We start from the raw sequence: 21,295 nt of genomic DNA, 5'->3' as shown, positions 1-21,295 counted from the left end.
GGGTCCTTACTGCCTCTTGCATGCAATGTATCTAAATCTGAAATCAGTATCTTTGCCAAGATCCTCTTTTGCAAATAGCATCATTATTCTCCAAACTCCAAATCTGGCATTACTGTTTAACTCCTTTTTATTTCTTGTTTCTCATGTTTGACATATTGCCAAATCATACTGGATCTACTTCCTCCTATTAATACATATCATTCTCAGGCAAGATTTATGGAAGCATAAATGTTCCCTCCCTTCTTTTCATCCATGTGTTAAAGAGATCATTTGGAAAGCAGAATCAAGTGAATAGGGAGAGTCTGGCCAGAAGCAGGGTTTAAGCAGTCTGAGTTGACATCCACAATCAAGAGTCCTGGGTGGTTGGTACAAGCCAGAATGGAGAATACAAAAAGAGTTACCAGGAGCTTGGGTTTTGCTGCAAGAGATGCCAAAATAATCAGGAGAAGGAGAAAATTGGGACATGTCAAAATGCTTTTGAAAATTGTTGTTAGGGTTATGAATCATTTCCCCAATAATGGTCCTTGAAAGATGCAAGCAAAGGTTAGAATTGCTTTTTAAAAAATTGCTGGTTGATAACAAGGCTGCTGCTTTGGAAGCTACATACCTCAGAGACTGTCTTGTGGTTCAGTAGTTAGATTGTTTGTTGAAGAAATGAATGGGTACACAAATGCTCTATTTTTCACGGATTGGGGGCCATGCCCCATCCTCAAAGCCTGGGTTTGAGGGCAGTCACTTTTCTCACCTCTCCTGGATCCTCTTCTCTTCACTCCAAGGATCTTGGTTGTGTTCTATACAAATGAGGGTGGAAGAAGGTATCACAGAGAAAGGAACAGAGACTAGCAATGTGATATCAGAAAGAGGGTTTTATCTGGATGCAGGAGTCTTTGCTCTGTTGATAGCTTGCTATGTGTCCATGAGAAAACAGCTGGATCTCTATCAAATGAGGTGATTGGCCAACTTGATAGTCTAACATGATACATAGCACTTAATCAGTGCTCAAGAAATACTTAGAGAATTATTTTTTAACTTCCCTTCTAGTTCTAGAATTCTAAACCTATGATTCTAGCAAAGCAGTTGTGGCAGACATGACTCTTAATAGAGATATCCTCTGAGTGCTGAGAATTTTGGATTCAGGCTGAGTTTTCTGCCTCTGCTTCCCATGAGTGGATGGATGGTGGTCCCATTTGAAAGGTCTCTGAAATTACACAGAATGGGCATGATGATATGGTTAATAAACTATCCTGGTGTTGCTTTTGTTTTGTTCCTAAAAACTGCCTATCACACATTGTACCAAAAAGAGTGCATCTGCATATACAGAGTAAACAAAAGTGCTTGTTCACTAAAAAGCTTTCCCTGAAAAAGAGTCGAAGGTGAGTTGGTGACATGTTTACTGGCTTTATTTGTTACCCTCTAAAACTACACAGAGGTAGGCCCCAGATCAGTGCTGATGGCAAAGAGAGACAAATGGTACGGAGAACAGGGGGGAAAAGGAAGTGCAGACAAAATCTATCTGGGCCTACTAACAGATGAGCAGTTACTCTCATTTGCTTGGTTCTTTCTTCATGTCACTTTCTGGGAGATTGTCAAAGAGATTCAGACATAACCAGAGAATCCATTCCCAGAGGGTTTGGAGAAAGTGGAATCCATTTTATCTCAGAACCAAGACTATCAGGGTTGAAGAATATAGTAGAAGTCTCCAGCTCACTTCTTTAGTCCAGGAGAAATTGTGATGCTCTTAGCTCTGGTTCCCATGTGCCTGGGATTAGCTCTTAATGCTTGTTTTTACTGAATCCCCACTAGTCTCTTGTCTCTACCACATGGCTCAGGCCTAGGTATTTGGCCTTTGCCTCAGCATTTTGCTTAGATTCCAGACCCTGCTCTGTCCTGCTAACAGCCCACTTGAAATGGAACCTAGATGCTCTGATTTGTTCCTGTCATCTTGTCTTTCAGGGTCAGACCTCACCCACCTCCCAAACACGGGTGCTTCAGTAGAGTTTTATTCATAATAGACCTATACTGATGGATGAGGACACGCAGAGGCCACTGGGATCATAGCCACCAGCTTGGCTTCTAGGATAATCACTGACCAGAATCTTCAAGGACATGTTTCACCTATGGGATTATGCCTAACACAACCTAAGATTTTTATGCCTCTATGGGTACTACATTCAAGTAACAGCCATTCAGCTGGGTCAGTGTCCTTTCCAGTCTTGCTGTCTTTGTCCTTCCCACCTATATCTCATGCTGACTCAGTAGGACATCCCCAACCAAGTAGTTTTTTTTTTTTTTTTCCTATTTGTAGTAATACTGGATTCTCATCAGTTAAAACACAAAAACAAAACCCTGCTTCCTCAAATATGCTCATACATAATAGAGCACAAGGCTTCATTGTGAGTTATTACAAGAAACCTCTTACTCCATGGGGAAAGGTCATGCCCTGCAGTGAGGTTGCAGAGGCATGAGGATCACAGTAAATAGTCTACACTCCAATGAGCTAAGCCATGTCTGTTTCTATGGTGTACTCTGGGTGATGTATGAGCTCCTGGGTTTCAGATATCTTAGTGTTGGTATTTGGAAAACACTTCCTCTATATCCACTTGTTTGCCAAAGTTAGTAGCAAATATCACTTCTTTCCTCTGGGAGAGCTTAGACGGCCTATCTTCCCTGTGTACCACATCAAGTAAGGTCAAAGGAATAAGTCTTCATTTGTGTAACTCAGCAGCAGAGGCTGAGATGAGATTTGATGTGTGCTGTCGAAAGAATGGTAACTCTTCCGGTGTAAACTCTTTCCCACAACCACACGTGGCGCAGGGAACTGAGTAAAGGTACAATTTCTCATTTTAAACCATCTCCTGTTTGTGGCTTACCTGTAGAAGGACTGAGAGGGAAGAGTGGGTAAAGTGGAAGGAGGAGTGGGTATGTCCTTTAGGAGTCCTGGGTTAAAATTCAGACTTTATTATTTTACCAGCTAGATGACCTTGGACATGCACCTTAAACTTTCCAGACACAGATTTCTGCATTATTAAATGAACTTACTACCTTAAAGCATCTGCAGGTTTTAAATCATTTATTCCTTATAACATAGCAGATGTACCACACATCAACCACCAACTTATTCTCTTCTCCTTTTTTGCCTTATTGTCCCCTTGTTACACACACACAAAATTGCCGTATCCACCTGTCCCATAGCCCCAACACACTTGTATATAATGCATGAAATTAAGAGGCTAAAAAGAAGAAATAATGCATGTAACACATTTGTAAATACATCTAAAAATTAGGAATGATATACTGGGCAGACCAAGAACGGATTTGTTTCTCTGCCATAATTAAAAACAGAAACCGGTAATAGTTCCCCACCCTTCTAGATCCTGGGAGCATTTCCAGATTATTTTTTTGGGGGGAAAAATCTCATGTTTTTTCGTCATTCTTGCTAGTCCAGCAATTTACCTCCCTCCCAAAACCAAATGCAAATGTGCGAGAGAGATGCATTTTACCAGTTTATGTCCACCCTCCCTCCCTAGATGCCCAGAGATTTAATTCCATAAATCCCCAGGGACATCTATCCAATCCCAACCAGGGGGAAAGCTCTGCAGAGCTAGAAGGAAGAACTGAATCTTTTCTGGGCATTTTTCCAGACAGCAGTTTGGCCAGGCATGTCACTGAGGATGACTGTGTCTTTGTTTTGAGCCATCTGAAATGCGGCACACTGCAGGATTCAGAAAACAGTCCTCCTATCGAGCAGCTTTCTTTTCTTTAGTCCAGCGCATGAGAGGCTTTGATTTAGAGGAGATCCAGGAGCATTTCTAAGCTGTCCAAGCCCCAGGCCTGTCTGGTCTTTGAGTCTCCACCCACCCTTTGGGTCAGCCCACACCACCAATTACCCAGCCACCTACTAACCACAGCGATGAGTTTAAAATATTGCTCATCTTGTAGGAAGCACAGCACAGAAGGAAAAGTGAACTTTTTGATGTCATACAGATCTGCTACCCTGTGATCATGAGTGAGTCATGTTACTTCTCTGAGCCCTCTTTTCACCAAATGTAAAAGAAGAAACCCATTCTTACTTTGGGAACTTGTGTGGATTAAATGAGACAATGACATATTAATAATGTTACAAAAGGCTAGCTGCTTTGTTATTGTCGTTAATATGTTTTTCACTCACAACTTCCTCGTTCTATGCTTTTGCTTCATTCACATCTTTTATGTAACGCTGAACTCTTGGCTTAGGAATTAAAGCCATGATAGCCTTTGGCTCTTTGGGCTTAGTGTTCAAATATATTCACACCAGTGCTTGGACCTAGACTTTACACTATGAATTTGGTTTGCTTCTACCTCTGGCTGTCAGTGTGGCCTTTGTGTTCTGGCCTGGACAATGAGAACATCCTGCCTAGTTATTTAGTGAGCATGTGGTTAAGCCAGTCCCAGCCATTTGTCATGTGCATGCATGTGTGTGTGTGTGCGCGCACGCGCCTGTGTGTAGCATTATATATTACATGCTGGTGCTATTAGGAGGTAGGGTTGGCATCTTCTTGTGGCCAGAAGATGGTGGGGAGAGTGAATACCTGCTGGTTGAACAATTAACAATACTACAGAAATTAACTCAGGGTATCCTCCAGAAGCGTCCACATTTTTTTTTCCTCTAGAAGTAACTCTTCTGTTTACACATACCCTCCTCCAAATAGTTAGCGTACTGACCATGAATATGTAGGAGTGCGAAATATTCTTCAGAGAGCGCTGGCTTGCAATACTCAATATGCAACCTAACCAACAGGTCTAGACTCACTAATAGGACATGTTTCTGTACGTGTATGGCCTGTAATTCATTACTGTTACTTCATTATTGTGTATGTCTATGGTGGAGGTTCATTTCCACAGGTATGTACATATATGTAAATATGTATGTATATTTACATTGTATTTATACTTTAAACTTTTGTTAATCATGTAAATGTATATGTATGTATGTAATACCTATATACACATGCCTGGTAACTTACAGAGCTTAAAGATTTTAAACTTTGAAATTTCATGGATTAAATTGCGAGTATGAGAGTAGCAAAATAACGTTTTCATCTCAATATGAACTTAAATTGAAAAATGGGATAAAATTTGTCTTTTTATGTATAGAAACTATTTTTAATTTATTAAAGGAATTTAATTGAACAATCTTGAACTTTTCTACTATTTAAACTACATAGTAGGTTAAATATATTATTCATAATAAGTAGTTGCATAATAAAATAAGCAAATATAATATAGATTAACTTCACAGTATATTTCTTGTAATTTTTGGCTAAAATAAAACTTTTTCAACCTTACAACTAATATATGGTCATTTTAGAAAAATTTAGAAAATATGCAAAAAGGAACAGAATTTTCAGAACCTAGAATTTTATGCATTAGAAATAAGCAGTGTTGGGGTGTCTGAGTGGCACAATTGGTTAAGTGTACCACTCTTGGTCTTAGTTCAGGTCATGACCTCAGGGTGGTAAGATCAATCCCTGTGTTGGGCTCTGAGCTCAGCACAGAGTCTACTTGAGATTGTCTCTCCTTCCCCCCTGCCCCTCTCACTCATACTCACTCATATTCTCTCTCTCTCTAAAATAAACAAATCTTTTTTTTAAATTTTTATTTATTTATGATAGTCACAGAGAGAGAGAGGCAGAGACATAGGCAGAGGGAGAAGCAGGCTCCATGCACCAGGAGGCCGATGTGGGATTCCATCCCAGGTCTCCAGGATTGCGCCCTGGGCCAAAGGCAGGCGCCAAACCGCTGCGCCACCCAGGGATCCCTAAACAAATCTTTTTAAAAAAGGAATCAATGTTACTATATTTGAATCTCTCAGCCTGTCCCTCTATATTTTCTGTATAAATTGCTTTTATACTATGTAAAGTCTTAAATTCTGCATGCTTCTAATATCGCAGGAAAATGTTCTCATGCCATTAAGTATTCTTTAGAAAAATAGTTTTAGTGGAAGCATTCTATTTTATTATATGGACATATATAAATTTATCACTAATTAGTTTATAAATACTGTTTACTGCATCCTTTTTCTCTACCTGCAAGCTGTATTCATGCTTCCATTGGCAGGGAAATTTCATGATGCTGTCTGTATGTGCATACATTGAAATATCTTACTCAGGATTGCCCATAAAGTGTTTTTATGATCTAGATAGTTTATTTTTAAATATTTCAACATTTTCCCTGTTTCATTCTTCATAGAACATTTATGTAAATGTCTTTTTCATACTATTCTAACAAAGTTTTGACCACAATTTAACATTCTTTGAGCCAAAGACATTTCTAAACACAAGTAGCTATAGTACATAGAAGCTAAGTAATGCTCTGAGGTCTGTGTAAGTGGTCAGGCTGCTGGCCTCACAGCAAAAATACTCAGGCTGGTGTGATGATAATGAGGATCGGTGCTCTATTCTTTTTTTCCCTCCGAGGTCAAGTTAGACTCTTCCTTCTATCAGTATATCCAAATTACTTTTAAACTAACATCTGAATTACTCTTAGGCATGTGACAAAACTTCTGAAGATGGACATTTATTTTAATGGGATTGATAGAGAATTTGAAGATAATGTAAAATTTGTGTGTATGTGTGATTCTGCCAATAAGAAACCTTAATCAGACGAAACTGGACTCTGCTGGATTCAGCTACGTAACCACACACACATACCCTTCTAACATCTACCAGCTACCTCCATTTGCCTCACGTGTTCCAGTCCATACCATCCATTTGGTGCTACTGCTTTCTTTTGGATTTCAGGTAACTCTCCTTCTTTATAATAACTCACTTCACAATAACCCATGCCACAATAACTCACTTTACAATGCTATAAGCACTCTAATGCCCACTTTCATAAACCAACACTGGGTCTTTTTCGAGGTGTTTTATCTGTGTATTTTGTAAGCATTTTACACCATGGAAATGTGTTACCATTTTTGTTTCATTTTGCTATAGTCTAAATGTTTGTGTCTCCTCCCAAACTCTTATGTCCAAAATTTCATGCCCAGAGTGAAAGTATTCGGGGGTGGGGCCTTTGGGGGGGTGATTATAGCCTTTACAGAAAAGATGCCAGAGAGCTCCCTTACTCTTTCTACCCTGTGAGGACCCAGGGAAGAAATTCTGTGTATGAGATGGAAAACAAGTCCTTGTTCTCAGACTTCCAAGCCTCCATAACCATGAGAAATAAATGCCTGTTATTTTGAAGCCACACTGTCTCTCGTATTATAATAGCAGAATGAGCTAAGACAGGTTTGTATCTTTTTTTAATGTGTCTTAGTATGACGCATTACATATGTGACACATTACATGTGAAGTTAACACATAAGAAAGTTTGTGTATATTGTATGTTGTGTCTTGGTCCCATTTCTTTTCCTAAGCCTTGTGTTTTTATTGTGCTATTCTGCACTGTGAGGTCAGTTTTTAGGAGCATGCATACCACATAACAAAACTAATCATATATACAATTCCTTGGAGAAATGCCTGTACAGGACCATTGTGAAAGCTAATTTTCCCTAAACTCAGAAGCATTTCCAATTGCTGTGCTGAGAGGTCCAAAACTGTTTGTTTTCTTTGAGGTTGATCTAAGATGGACACGGAACAAGTTGGGACAATGTATGTCTCCGAATGGCTGGCTTTTTTTCAGCTTTCAGATCTCCAAGAAGCTGGGGACCAACTCCCCCTCTCCTGGCCCCATCCTTAGTCACTCTGCTCTCTGCTGTGTTTTCTTTGATTTTTACTTATCAAAATTATCTTAATGTATGATAACATTGTATATGTTACATTACATGTTACCTGTTTATTATTCCTACTAGAATATACACTCACAAGGGCAGACAGCTTATCTGCCTTGTTTATAGTTGTATTATCACCACCTAAAGAAGTCTGCAAACACATGGGGATTAACACATGTTTGTATTTTGTCAACCAAAGATTCCTTTTCTGGTGTTTAACATGAAAACTGTAATGCTTATTTCCTTGTATAGGTCCATCCAGAATTATTTTGGGATTTTCCCTGTTATGAAAGTGTCAGGCTTACATGCATTTTCACACTATTAACTTCTAAGAAATAAGTAAACACATAATGATTCAGAAGCCAAACTTAGGCCTTTGTTTATCATACTGTTTTCTAACCAGTTTTTCTTCTTTTTCTAAACTACCATTATTTCACTTAAGTTAATATCTAAGAATAGGCCCCTGAATTCAGCAGCTTGAGTAGTAAGAGAGAGGAAGGGCAAGGATGTTGTTGGCTCTTGACAAACACCAACTGAACATGTAATTAGACGTGCTGGCTGGGTAAGGGGAGTTGGGCCAAAGGCAACTTAGAGACTTGCTCCTGACACAAAGCTGAAAATGAGTTTCAGCAAACATTTATCTAGTGCCCCCTAATGGCAATGTCCAGTGCTAGAGGCTGAAGGAGTAAAATGAAAAATAAAATAAACATCCTTTGCTACATGAATGTAGAATTCGGTGAGAAAGGTGTATAAAGGGGCCCACGTAAACAGATTCCCATTTGAAATACATATTGTTCAAAAGGAAATACTATTTAACTACTGTTTAATGAATTGCCTTTGGACTGGGGGGAGACTTTGGATTTGATGTGGGCTGAACCTTAAAGAGGGGCCATGCCAGTCACCTGCCTGTGTCCTCTCAAGCCATTCCCCACTCCTCCCTGCTATGCTTTGTATTTCTGGAACCTATATTTATTTCCCAGAGTCCAGTGCCCACTGTCTTGTAGATGGGTTTGGCCGGTGGGAAGCTTTGGCTGAAGGTGGGAGGGCCAGAGCAAGGGGAAGAATAAGCTCCCTCTCTCTATCTCCTTTGCTTGGGCAGCACACAGGAGACTGTAGCTGTGACTTCTCTGTGGTTCCAGAAAGTACCAGCCATGTCCTCCATGATTTCAGTGTCAAGCTGATGCTCCTGGTCCTGGGCTCTGAGAGTATCTGTGTCCTTCTAGCCCAGGGAAGGCACAGGCTCCCCCCTACTGAGGCTCATTTTGGTGTTGCCTCACTTGCTTTGATTTGGCATCTTGGCTCTTCAGTTACTCAAGCAAAAAAATTCCCTGTATTAATTAAATCTCCTCTGAGATCTCCAGGGATGATTTTTGTGTGACTGCCTACAATCTCGGTGAAATAGGAGATAAATTCCTGATGGGGAAGTACCACACAGGCTCTTGTCTGGAAAAGAATGAGGGCCCAGGAGGAAGGTTTAGCCCACAGGAAAGGAGAAGTTCAAGGCTACCTAAAAGCAGGGATTCTCAGACATGCGGAGACCATGTTGTTGAGGCAAAACCATCCTGAGCCTGGTGGGTCTTTGGAAGGCTAAGGAAGGTTCTCTTTCTACAAAAATATCAGGGCGAAATGTTGCCCAAGAAGGGATGCCACCTACGTAGGCAAGCCACAAGGCTAGAGGACTTTGGATGCAGTCCACCTCTTTGTTGTATGGGAAAGTGCTTTGCTCAAGGTCACACAGCTGGCATAGCTGGAAGGAGAACTCCACTCTAATTTCAGGGGCAAAGCCTTTTTGATGATGTCACCGGAGCCTTTACCTCTCCTCCAGTTTTGGTTCATTACATCACATGCAAGTTTGCTCCTTCTGTAACTATAAGATTCTAAACAAATTTGAATGGGTTGATCACATATTAATAATTTCTAATTTTGAGCTAAACATAATAAGCATGTTACTCATTCCAAAGTAACCCATTTGGGGTGGTTTTTAAAGTAGAATAAAGTAATTTAATAAAGCAACAGACATTATGTAGTCAACTAAAATGCAGGTAGAATTCAGGTAGTAGAATATATCCTTTGTTAACAAAACCAAAAACCAAACAAGCAAGCAAACAAAAATAAACCTTCGAGACTGCTATTTACTACATTCTCACACAATTAGCCTTTAAAAAATCCTACAGTTGTATCAGTTCTGTATGAAGACTGCCTGTCATGGTTTGGTTTGAGATAAAATAAACTCCTGGAGGCCAAGACTTTAGAGACATTATCTGTTTAATAAATATGATTGTAAAAGCAATAAACAAGAGCAAGTATACATTACACTACATAGTATTTAACAAAAAAATACATCAAAAAAGTCATTTTAAAATTAGAAGTAGTTCCAATACTATAAGAAAACTTTCTCTCTTTTTTTTTTTTAAATTGGCTTCCTATAAAAATAAGTTGGCAAATGAGGGATTTCAATGCTCAGTTGGAATCCTGGAAAACACAGAACAGCTGCCAAACACCCCATTGCTCTCAAAGTTGCTGTTTGGAACTTCTGAAAAAAAAAGCAAAGCAAACCTCTGCATTTTGGACAGTGAATCCAATTAGGAATAAGGCAAAGGAGAAAATGTTGGTTGGGTAGTTCAAGGTAGAGCACGCACGATTTGCCTTCTGGGATTTTCGGAAAATGTTTTAATATCAGATTTTTAGCTTGCCCTGAATCCACATCCATCCCTCCCCCGCCACTCCTCTGGCCAGAAGCCCACCACACTCCTCATTGTATTGTTTGCACCTGCTGTTAGTGAGTCAGTAGGCACTTGGGTCCCTCCCATTTGTAGGCTCTCATTACTACCTTCTCTTTGGGACTGAGCTGGAGTGGCAGAGTGCAGCAGTTCCCAAACTTCTGTGTATATCACAATAAACTGAAGATCTGGTGAAAAAAGACTGCTGGGCCCTACGCCCTGGAGTTTCTGATTCAGTAGGTCTGCAGTAAGGGAACCCCAAATTTGCATTTTCTAATAAGTCTGAGGCGATGCTGATTCTGCTGGGTCCAGGTACCACACTTTGAGAATCACAGAGCTAGATCATAAGAACAATGAGGTCCCCTCTGAGCAGTACCTTGCCTTGCTCATCTCCTACAGGTGGGAGGGAGCTTTGATGAGAGGCACATGAGGATGCTGGAGATGCTGAATAAAGAGCTGGCCATCTGTAATCATGTTCCAAAATGCCAGGCATCTCATGTCTACCTCTATTTTTAATTAGGATTTATATACCCATTTTTTCTCATGTTTTCTCATGTATTCTTCCATTTATTCCTTCCACAAGTAATTTTCTTAATACCTATTCTAGGCAAGGCACTGTGCGAGATTAAGAGGGTTATTCCCTTTTTCATAATTTTCCAATTAAAATTAATTGAATTGCAACTCTGAGGACTCCCTGTGCTGTTTTGAGTGAGCCTCTTGGTTTCCAAACATTTTGTCTTCCAGATTAAACTTGGAAGGCTCCAACTGAAGCGGATCGATGAGGATGTTTCCTATGGGATAGGAAGCCTGGCAGGTTGGGGATCAATTGAGTTCTACAAACAGATGGCTGCCTCAGGCATAATCCATTTCCCAGATTCATACTGGGCATCCTCAGCCACAAAAACTTCCGTTTGATTAACTTCTGACTGCAGCTTTGCTACTCTTCCCCTGCCTGAGCTACATAAGGGCAGGGATCGTCAGGATCTTTGGGACACCCCCATTATCACCAGGACCCTGTCATAGACTGTGATTGGCTTGGAAACATGGCCCAGAAGGAGGCTGCTCTCTGTGAATGGTTTTCAAAACCGCTTCCTCCTATATTTTAGAGTGGGCTTTGCCCCATTCATAATCCTCCAAGGACTTCTCAACAGACTTTTGTTTCCTTCTTTCTCTGGGCCTTCTTTGATTATTGCCCTGGGCAAATGGGGATTGTTTATACTCTGAGCCAATCTGCTTTGTTTAGACATCTACCTCCTCCCTTTGAAGCTTACTAATTTTTCCTTTGCCAATACTATGATACTCAGAGATCAGAGAGCACACCTGTGAAACGTCTGGGATCATCCTACATAATCAAAATCTTATCCTAATGTAAGATAAGACTTCCATATACTCTCATATTTTTTGACACTCTTAAATATTAAATCCATTAACCTGCTTCTTCTTCTGGTTAAAATCAGTTTTATTTTACAAATATTTTTACTGTACTGTGAGAGAACAAATACTGGGTAATAGCAACCATTACAGAAGGAAATTGCCCTGCCACATAGTAACATGTTTGAAACATTTCTCACAAGCATATTCTGGAATCTGCACATGAGATTTTTGTTAAGGTGTGAGAATACCACCATTCATCTGTATGCTTTCTTTCCCAGTGTACATGGCCAGGTTTGAATTGCTTTGCATACATCAAACTCTTTCACACACTTTGCATGTTTCCAGGTGGGACAAGGCAAGGCTATTTGGAAGAGGCAGGTTCTATAGGAGAAGACAAAGGAAACATGGAGCCGAACCCTGCAGGGCAGGATGCAGCCTGGTCAGTGTGCAGGAAAGCGGGCATGCTGACAGATCATAAAGTTGTGAGTGATCGGGGGGCGGCGGGCAAGTCTGGCAGAGGCTAGGCCAGTATTTAGGGAACACCAAGGTTAATGTCTAGAATTCAGTAACATGTTTGGGAAGAAAAAGGAGGAGGAGTTGAAAGACAACTTGGAGTTTGGAAGGAAGAGGTACAGAGACATCAACAGAATCATGACCACACCTGGGTAGCAAACAAATGGGGAGGCCAGACGCTGGGGCACTGGGATTCTATTTTCTATGTTAAGTTGGGATGGGAGTATAAAAGCTACCAGGGGAAGCCTTGGTGACAGAAAGGGGTGAACAGGAAACAGAGGTCCACGTCTGACATGTTTGCCCCTCCTGCCTGCCTTCCCTACTCTGCCTGCGTACATGGAACTTCACCTGGCTCCTTCTTCCCTGTGGCCACACAGAATGCAACACGCAAGCAGCCTTGTGGCCACTGCTGGCCGCCAGAGCTACCAGAGAAAACTTAGAAAAGAAATTGGCAATGAGGAAAGTGGGACAGAGAAACAGCTCAGGGTTTCACACTCCTGTGCATGTCTTTGTGTCTTATGAAAGGGGCTGGGGCGGCTACTCCCCCCCATCAGCCTCTAGTGCTAAAATAGCTGTTAAATCTAGAGCCAAGAATATTTCCAAAAACACATGCAGATTTCCTTGGCCTCTATATGTTATGAATTTTCTACAAACACGACCGATCAGAAAAAAGAGAGAGAAGAGGAAAGGGGGAGGGGAGTGTTTTTTTCCATTAAAATAGAGCACCTGTACACTGCCCCTCCAGCATGTTCTCAAGGTATTGTCCACATGCACAGGCTTAAAGCTAAAAACCCTTGTTGTCTGTGTCTGAAGAATTAAAAAGTCCCGATGCAGTGAGTGTTTGTTTGTCTGTTTGTTTGGATTTTTGATTGTTTTTATTTTATTTTTGTTTGTTTTTGTTTTTACTGGCGTCCTCCATTCAAACATTTACATAGGTAGGGATTTCTTTTGTGCTTTGATTCTCAGCAACTATGGAAATACTTCCTGGCAAAATAGGAAACAGAACAACAAAGGAAAGAAAAAAACATAAAGTTAGTGGTCATGAAGGATGGTGCACTTGACAAGAGCGAAATTCTTTCCTGATCAGCAGGTCGCCTGTAGCCTTTGGGGGTTTTCCTTAAATTGCAAATTGTGCCCCAGCAGATCCCCGCTTTGGCGTTGAAGGTGGAGTGGCGTGTCTTGCTCTTTGCAATCGGAGAGATGAGTCACCAGGTTGAGTAGAAGGGGAGGGAGGGGAGGGTAAAGCTACTCTCCTAAGAGAAAACGTGTAACACTTACTCATTTAATGACACTGACAATGGAAAGGTGTCAGAGACTGTGCAATGTGCTGCGGGATGCTCCTGGTGTGGGAGGGATTGCTACTCTCATAAAGTCAACAGCACTGTGCTTCATACCCCGTGGAAATGGGATTGAAAACCAAATGACCCACAAAAATGCACTTAGAAGCTTTAGAAGTAAATAGGGTAAACGCTTCTCTGGACTTGAAGACAGAGAAGCCTTTTCTTTTGAACCTAGAGCAATTACACATTTATCACCCTGTCTCCCCAAATAAAAGCAAGCACGCTGTGAACACTGGACCCCAGATGTGGCTCCAGCTGCTATTATTACCTCCGATACAAGCCTGCACTGAAATTTCGCCCAGTGCCGCCACAGTACTCTTCCACAGCCATTGAAAGAGAGGGTCATGTTTCCATTTAGGCGCTCATTTCCCCTTCTAAGTAACAGATTAAAAATCTTAGGTAGTGGCCTTCTAGACATTATTTGGTATTCAGATATTAGAGCGAGGCACGGATGGTTATCTAAGGATTTATCCATCTTGGTCAGCAATGCAGGACTTGAGGTGGCAAGATGACAGCTTCAAGTCCTGGCACCAACAGACAGGAGGAAACAAGGGCAGCCATGGATCACAGTGGTGGCTTCATAGCTTTGTCTACTTTCCTGGAAAATTTTCTCTGCCATAGATAGTAGACTTAGCAATTACACCTGAGACTCTAGACCTAGCTGTTGGGTTCCCAGCTTACTTCATAGGCAGAGAGAGAGAGAGCTCGCTCTAGTGATATATGGTAAGTCCACTGTAAGACTTCAGGATAGGGGTAGGCAAACAGGAGGAAGAAATCTCCCCATCTGCTCTCTCACAGTCTAACTCTTCCAGTGGTCTCCCTTAGGAAACCTCTCTCCCGGGATGTTCTGCAAATTTTATACCTCTTGTCCTCAAAATTCTCAGGTTTCATATTTCCTGGGGGGTGGTGGTGTAGTTTTTAGATTCCAGCTATTAAAAAAAAAAAAATCCCAGGGTGATCAGCTTGGCCCTCCTCTATTCTGTCTCATGATGTCACTTCTCTACAAGTATTCTAGAGCAATTTGCCCTCCAAAAGAGTTGTCTCGGGCCCAGGCTGCTCTGTCCTATCCTGTCCTTCCCTACCCTGCCTGGCCCTCCAGATCCCCAGAGCCAGCCTCTGAGGCCTGTCCTTCTTGTACATTGTTAGAGCAAATGCTCTGCTCTTTGCCCATGAACATTCTGAAGCTCCGTATTTTAGAGCAAGAGTTTTTGCAAAAGGAGGAATAAAGTCACGAGAGAGAGAAAAACAAAACACTACATAGGAGCAAGAAGGCTTTTTTTCCCCCTCCTTATTCCAATGGCAGGAAGCAGGGGGAGAGACATCTTAGCTGTTTGTCTCAGGAATGTTAGAGCAGGAGAAAGTGGTTACGTGAAGCCAGAAAGGGGTTAGATAGAGTCAGCCGCAGACTACCCAGGCTGAACAGCTGATGGCTACTAGGAATCATTTACCTATGAGCTGTGATTCCACCTTCTCATCTATCAGTTGGCCAGGCCTCCTTAGTTCAGTCTGAGGGATATGGGCCCTGCTTTCAGGGTGAATGACCCGACTGACCATCTCTCGTTCTTTCTCATTCTGCATCTGGGCATAAACATTAATCCCCGGGATCTTCCTAAAACATTAACAGACAGCATCATTGCTATGCACGGGAGCTGTACATCACGGCAGCACATGCTTCTGAACCTGTCAGGGAGAGGGAAGGGCGAGGGGAGATGTGGCTGGGGGCCCGCATACCTTTTAAACTTGTAGATGACGAACACGGCCAGCCCCACAAACACCACTGAGAGCAGCATCAGCATGGCAGATCCACTGTGGGTCGGAGTGAGGTCCACCAGTGGGGCTAGGGGAGAACACAGGCACGGTCATGGGCAGAGATGCGGGCATGCCTGACCCTGTAAGATGCTCACACTCTTCATGCAGAGGCATCGTGAGTCCCAGGAAAGCACCAGGAAAGCGGGGCCTACACACACTGATGCGGGTCACCCGGCAGACTTGGGGGTGCATTTGAACCTGTCCGAGCCCCCAGAACGCTCCAGCTGGCCTATTCACCAGAAGCAAAGACCCTGGAGCCAGGCCTGCTCTACAGCATCCTGGCCCTGTGCTTCCAGGCAAGTTATTTCACCTCAATGGGCTTATGTGGTGAGAGAATAACAGCACGGATCTCATCGGGTTTGCGTGAGAACCAGGTGAGTTCATGTACGTAAAGCACTGCTAACAACGTGGGACACACATTAAGTCTTTCATAAGTATTAGCTTTTATTACTATTGCTGCTGCTATTCCTTCTAATCAATATTGATGAGACTATAATTATCACATTTTCCTGTACTGGAATGTAAGCTTTTCTCACACTAAGCAACGCGCATCACCAGAAAAACCAACAGGAAGATTTTTATGAATTATCTGCTCTCACTCCTGTCCTTACACCTGTCATGTGAGACAAAGACCTGGAGAGTAATGGAGCACGCTTATCTTTTCTGCACGCAGGAAACTGATGGCTCAGTGAGTATTTCACAAGCGCAGCCATGGTGGTGCAGGCAGAGGGGTGTGCAGTCCAATATTGTCTCTACAACTTTCCAAAGCCCTGACAGCCATGCCAGGAAGTGCCAGCCTCTCAGATGCCCTAAGTTCTCCTCTTGGACCAAACAGATGTCTTTGCATCCATTAAAGATTCTCTCTCCCTGAGTTTACCCTTAGATCGTAGCTCTCGGGAGCTTCTCTTTCCACCTGCAAATCCTCCCTAGTCTTAGAGTCAAATCTGTTGTGCTTTAAAGACTCTGTTTGCAATTAATTTCCACCCTCTCAAAAACTGACATTTTGCAAAAACAGCATAGCTCAAGCATAAAAGACAAGCCACATGTACAATTAGAAGGCCTGGATGCTGAACTTGACCTTCCACCATTTAAGTAAAGTCTGATGTTTAGAAATATAGGTGACCTCCAAGCACCATTTTCTGTTGTTTTTTTTTTTTTCTATTGAGAACCAAGAAGGCAATGCTCTGGTCACCTGGGTACAAAAGTTCAAGAAGAGGTGCCTGTATACTGATGGACTCCAAAAAGACTCGAGGCTCCAATCAGTGCAACTGGAGAGCATGATCCAGATACCAAATAGTTTTGGTGGGAATGAGGTCAAGCCCTCTTTCTCAGAAAACAGGTTTAGTTGTTTTAGTATACTGAACTTTTAAGAAGCAGGAAAATTATGCAACCCCTTGATTCTCTCTCTCTCCTAAGTCAAGCAGAGCTTATGCTGTGCAGGGCTCGTGGGTGAGTGAGTCTGTGTGTGAGGAGGCCGCAGGCAGACACCCAAGGCACATGTGCTTCTAGGTCAAAATGAGAAAACAGAAGTGTCTTTTATTTACTTAGGCAAATATGGCACCATCAGCAAAGGAGTCCAGAAATACTTCAGAACTCACACCACAATGGGTAGGATGTCACTGGAGAAAGGGACACCATCGGTTTTTCATAGATATTATTGCAATCGACTTCCACAAATGGAAGGCAAGGGCTGTGACCTCCACTGAACAGATAAGAACAGGGAGGCTCTCACTGGTTTATGTCCTTCCAGAGCACTCAGAAGTAGGAAATGGAAGAACTAAGACCTGAACCTGAGTCCTATCACAAATACACACCCACACAGAGCTAATTTCAGTGAAGATACTAGAAATTTAAGAATATATTTCTGAGACAGGGAATTAGGGCTCAAACTATAGTGTGAGAAGCAAATTAAGTGACCCAAGTTAAAATATCATCAAGTCTTAAAAGGACTAATTAGAATCCTAAAGCATACACTCCTATGCGTAGGTGATGTGTGTACGTACATAAGCATATGTGTATACACATGCATGCTCCGTGTGCAGGGAGAAATGTACCCAGAACCTGGCTGCAACAAACATCGACCACAGACAATATTATTCTATTTTTATCCCCATCCAGTCCCCACAACCTCAACGGTTGGATTATTCTGAAGCAAATCTTAGCCATCATGTAATTCCATCCCTAACTGCAAAAGATAAGGTCTTTCTCTTGACATTATCACAATACTGTTATCACACACAAGGAAATAAAAATGGGAAGATATTTTATAAGTAATCTTCTGAGGCAAACCCTTAGCTTGATGGGGAACATATGTGGGTTCAGGGAGGGGCCTCTCTGTTTAGGATGGTTGGAGGCAGGTTAGCTTTATTAAGCTAAACCTTTTTTTTTTTTTTTTTTTTTTTTAATGATAGTCACAGAGAAAGAGAGAGAGGCAGAGACAGAAGCAGGCTCTATGCACCGGGAGCCCGATGTGGGATTCGATCCCGGGTCTCCAGGATCGCGCCCTGGGCCAAAGGCAGCCAAACAGCTGCGCCACCCAGGGATCCCCTATTAAGCTAAACTTCTAATTCCTAGCTGCATGTTCTTTCAGAATAAGCAGAGAGCAGTGCTATGGAGTAACCAGGAGGGATACTAAGCCTGCTTGAAAGGGTTGGCATTTGAAATAAATGGAAAAGTAAAGAGAGGAAATTGCTTTGGCCAGGCCCTTGCTACCAGAAAAAGCAAACACACACACACACACACACACACACACACACACACACACACACTCTTTCCCTTTTCTTCCCTTCATCCTCTTTCTCCATATCACAAGCTTCTGTCATTCAATTTTAAATCATTCCTACTTAAAACATCATCCAAAAACAAGGAACATTAGCACTGGTAAGTAATTAGCATAGTATTTCGGGAAAATGAGCTTCTGTATTCTGAGTTCTAAGGCGGCTGCACCCCCCTCACGTAGCCTCAGAGGCAGGCAGGCGGGCAAGCAGCAGCCGGCAGAGCAGGGGCAGGCCCGACGCCACTGCCCCGTGTTCTGCGGTGCTGCTTGCTCACCTGCACCTGAATATAAGCGGGCCTATTACTGCCGCACACAACAGCAGCTGCATTATCTTAGTGTGCTCGACGTTTAGGTGAGTTTGTGTGTATTCTGCTGAGGAATGGAAACTTGTGATAAATGGGCTTTAGCTTGTTGTGTGGAATTAGCATAAATTAATCCCTCTCCAGTTGCAGCCTAAACAAGGTAGAAGCGTTAAGGAAAGTGCTGAGCAGTTTATTTGCCATCATCCACACACAGAGTAAATAAAGCATGGGCATATCAGTACTGTAGGTCACTCCACATTTCCTTTTTTTTTTTTTTTTAAGAGATGGAGTGGGGAAGGGGTGGAGAGAGAGAATCTTAAACAGGTTCCACACCCAGCACGGAGCTGGATGTGGGGATCGATCCTTACAACCCCGAGATCCTGCAGCTGAAGTCAAGAGTGAGATAGTTTACTGACCAAGCCACCCAGGCACCACTAACTTCACATTTCTAAGTCTGGGCCCTGGCACACACAGTTTCTGAAATCCTGGGAGAACTTAGAAATGCAATGAATTATGTTCTATTCATGAGGACCTAGGGTGATTATAACAGCAGCACTGCTACAGAAATGACAATAGTCTTCCTGTGAAAAGTGACTGAAAGATATAGTAGAGTGCTAAATAAATGCTCACAGCCTGTGTGCACAGCAGCAATCTCAAAACGTCATGTCTGGGGTGAAGAAATTGATATGGTCTCATTTTGGAATCAGATTCTGAGTCTGCCACTTGTGGGCTTAAGTGACTTAAATAGAACCTCAGTTCCATCATCTGCATAATGGAGATAAAACTAAGTGCTAGTTTTAGAAAGTTGTGAGAATAAAACAAGATGGAATTTTTATAGCACTTGGCATAGTGTCCAGCACATAGTACATACTCAGTATTTGTAACACTGTCATATCATTGTTAGTCCCAAAAGATGGTGAGAGTCCTATGGTTAAATAATTTTGGAAAGTGGTATATACAGCATTCCTGAGGATTTGCAATCCTCATCAGTAATTAAAAGTTCACAGCTGTCCTAGGGGGCACTTGGGTGACTCAGTCAGTTCAGTGCCTGACTCTTGCCATGATCTCAGGGTTGTGGGATCGAGCCCCATGTTAGGCTCTGTACTGGATGTGGAGTCTACTTGGGATTCTCTCTCGCGTTCCCTTTGCCCACCACCCCTGCCTCTAAAATAAATAAATATACCTTAAAAAAAAAGTTCACAGTAGTCCTGCAGGAAAGAAACTCATTGAACTCTATACCACAGTGTTTCTGAAACTCATATGGCCACAGCCCCTTTGCAGACCAAGGTGACACACAACACGCTTGAGGAAAAGCTTTACCTGGGGTACCACTTTCCCCTTTGCTGCAGCCCTCCCTTTTGTTGAGTTTATTTCCAAGTTGTAGCATCAATAATGTGGTGGCATTAGCTGGTGAAACCATGCTAAAAAACCCTATAGTTCTTTGTATTCACTCTCATTCTATCAAAGGGACTTTCTTGGAGAACTTCTACCTGCATTCTGACTCTGAAACCCTGAACTACATTTTTAATCTATTTCTACATTTCTAATCCAAAAGTTAGTGTGGTCAAGAATTTACAAAAGCAAGTTTTCCAAATCTTGATTTTCTTTTTGGCTCTCCTGCCTCCAAGGCAGAACTACGCTGGGCTTTAGTAACATGCCTTGAATATCACAATCCATGTGGTCTGAAATCTCTTTTTCAGAAATTAAAGTGATATGGGAATGGCACAAAGTTTATTTAGAAAACAGAAAGAACAAAAGGTTTTCATTTACAAAGCATTCTTTCTTGGCCAACAGGCCTTTCTGTCAGTTCAAATCCAAACCCAATCATGACAGTCTTTTTTTTTTTAAAGATTTATTTATTTATTTATGAGAGAGAGAGAGACAGAGAGAGAGGGGGGGGGGGCAGAGACACAGGAGGAGGGAGAAGCAGGCTCCATGCCAGGAGCCCAACATGGGACTCGATTCCAGGACTCCAGGATCATGCCCTGGGCCAAAGGCAGGTGCCAAACCGCTGAGCCACCCAGGGATCCCCTAATCATGACAGTCTTAAGGCCTGTCATACCCTTTTGGGATGAAACCATGATCCTGGAGGCCTAACGGCCAGTGTGAGGATTCCAGAGAAGGCTGTAATGACCAGTGAAGCATTGCTGCTGGTTTTAAACTGAAGATGAGTCTTCAAGAACATCCAGTCATAGAGTTTAGGTCACTTGGTCAAGTAATGACAACTATGGGCACCTCGAATACCAAACTTAATTGTAATTGACAGGAAGAGAAAGATGCATTTTAGTTTTCTAGGGTTGAAAGTCAACAAGAAATCCTGTTTACTTTGTAGTGTTTCTCAAATTATAAGTTTACAGACTACCTGATTCAGAATTACCTGGAGAATGTGTGAAAATGCAGTCTCTTAGGCTTCAGTTAAGAAAAAGAATATCTATCTGAGAATCAATACCAGAAATCTGTATATGTAACACACTACAAATGTCATTGTTATGCATACTAGTTTGAAAGTACTACATGTTAGGTCCCACCTACTATTATTCATAAAGCAACCAGTCCTTATTTTTAGGGTATGCCTGACCTTTATGTTCTCGGGGTCACTAACACAAAATGAACAAATAAAAACATACCCCTTGATTATTAACAGTCGCTTAATCTGGTTATGACTTCAGGAGAGCCTGTGAGACTACCTAAAAGCATGTGAAGTCTCCCCC

The 21,295-nt window shown here is 42.0% G+C and overlaps 1 protein-coding gene across 6 annotated transcripts in view; it reads right to left on the bottom strand.

The window, feature by feature from the left end:
- Nucleotides 1–610: 610 nt before the first annotated feature.
- The window catches only part of SORCS1 (sortilin related VPS10 domain containing receptor 1), a 508,497-nt gene continuing 487,812 nt past the window's right edge, over nucleotides 611–21,295 (bottom strand). Inside the window, exons 25-27 of one of the 6 annotated variants that reach the window (XM_077877711.1) lie at nucleotides 15,429–15,534; nucleotides 15,146–15,306; nucleotides 9,998–13,341 (exon numbers count right to left, since the gene is read on the bottom strand). In XM_077877711.1, the coding sequence (XP_077733837.1) occupies nucleotides 13,277–13,341; nucleotides 15,146–15,306; nucleotides 15,429–15,534 (332 nt within the window). In that variant the 3' untranslated portion in view covers nucleotides 9,998–13,276. Of the gene's footprint in view, nucleotides 792–9,997; nucleotides 13,611–15,145; nucleotides 15,307–15,428; nucleotides 15,535–21,295 lie in introns of those variants that run through there. The other 5 variants (XM_077877717.1, XM_077877712.1, XM_077877715.1 and 2 more) reach the window with 5 other exon arrangements.

This window comes from Canis aureus, chromosome 29, assembly GCF_053574225.1.
Source record: "Canis aureus isolate CA01 chromosome 29, VMU_Caureus_v.1.0, whole genome shotgun sequence".
Lineage (NCBI taxonomy): Eukaryota > Metazoa > Chordata > Mammalia > Carnivora > Canidae > Canis > Canis aureus.
This window is presented reverse-complemented; position numbering and strand designations above follow the sequence as displayed.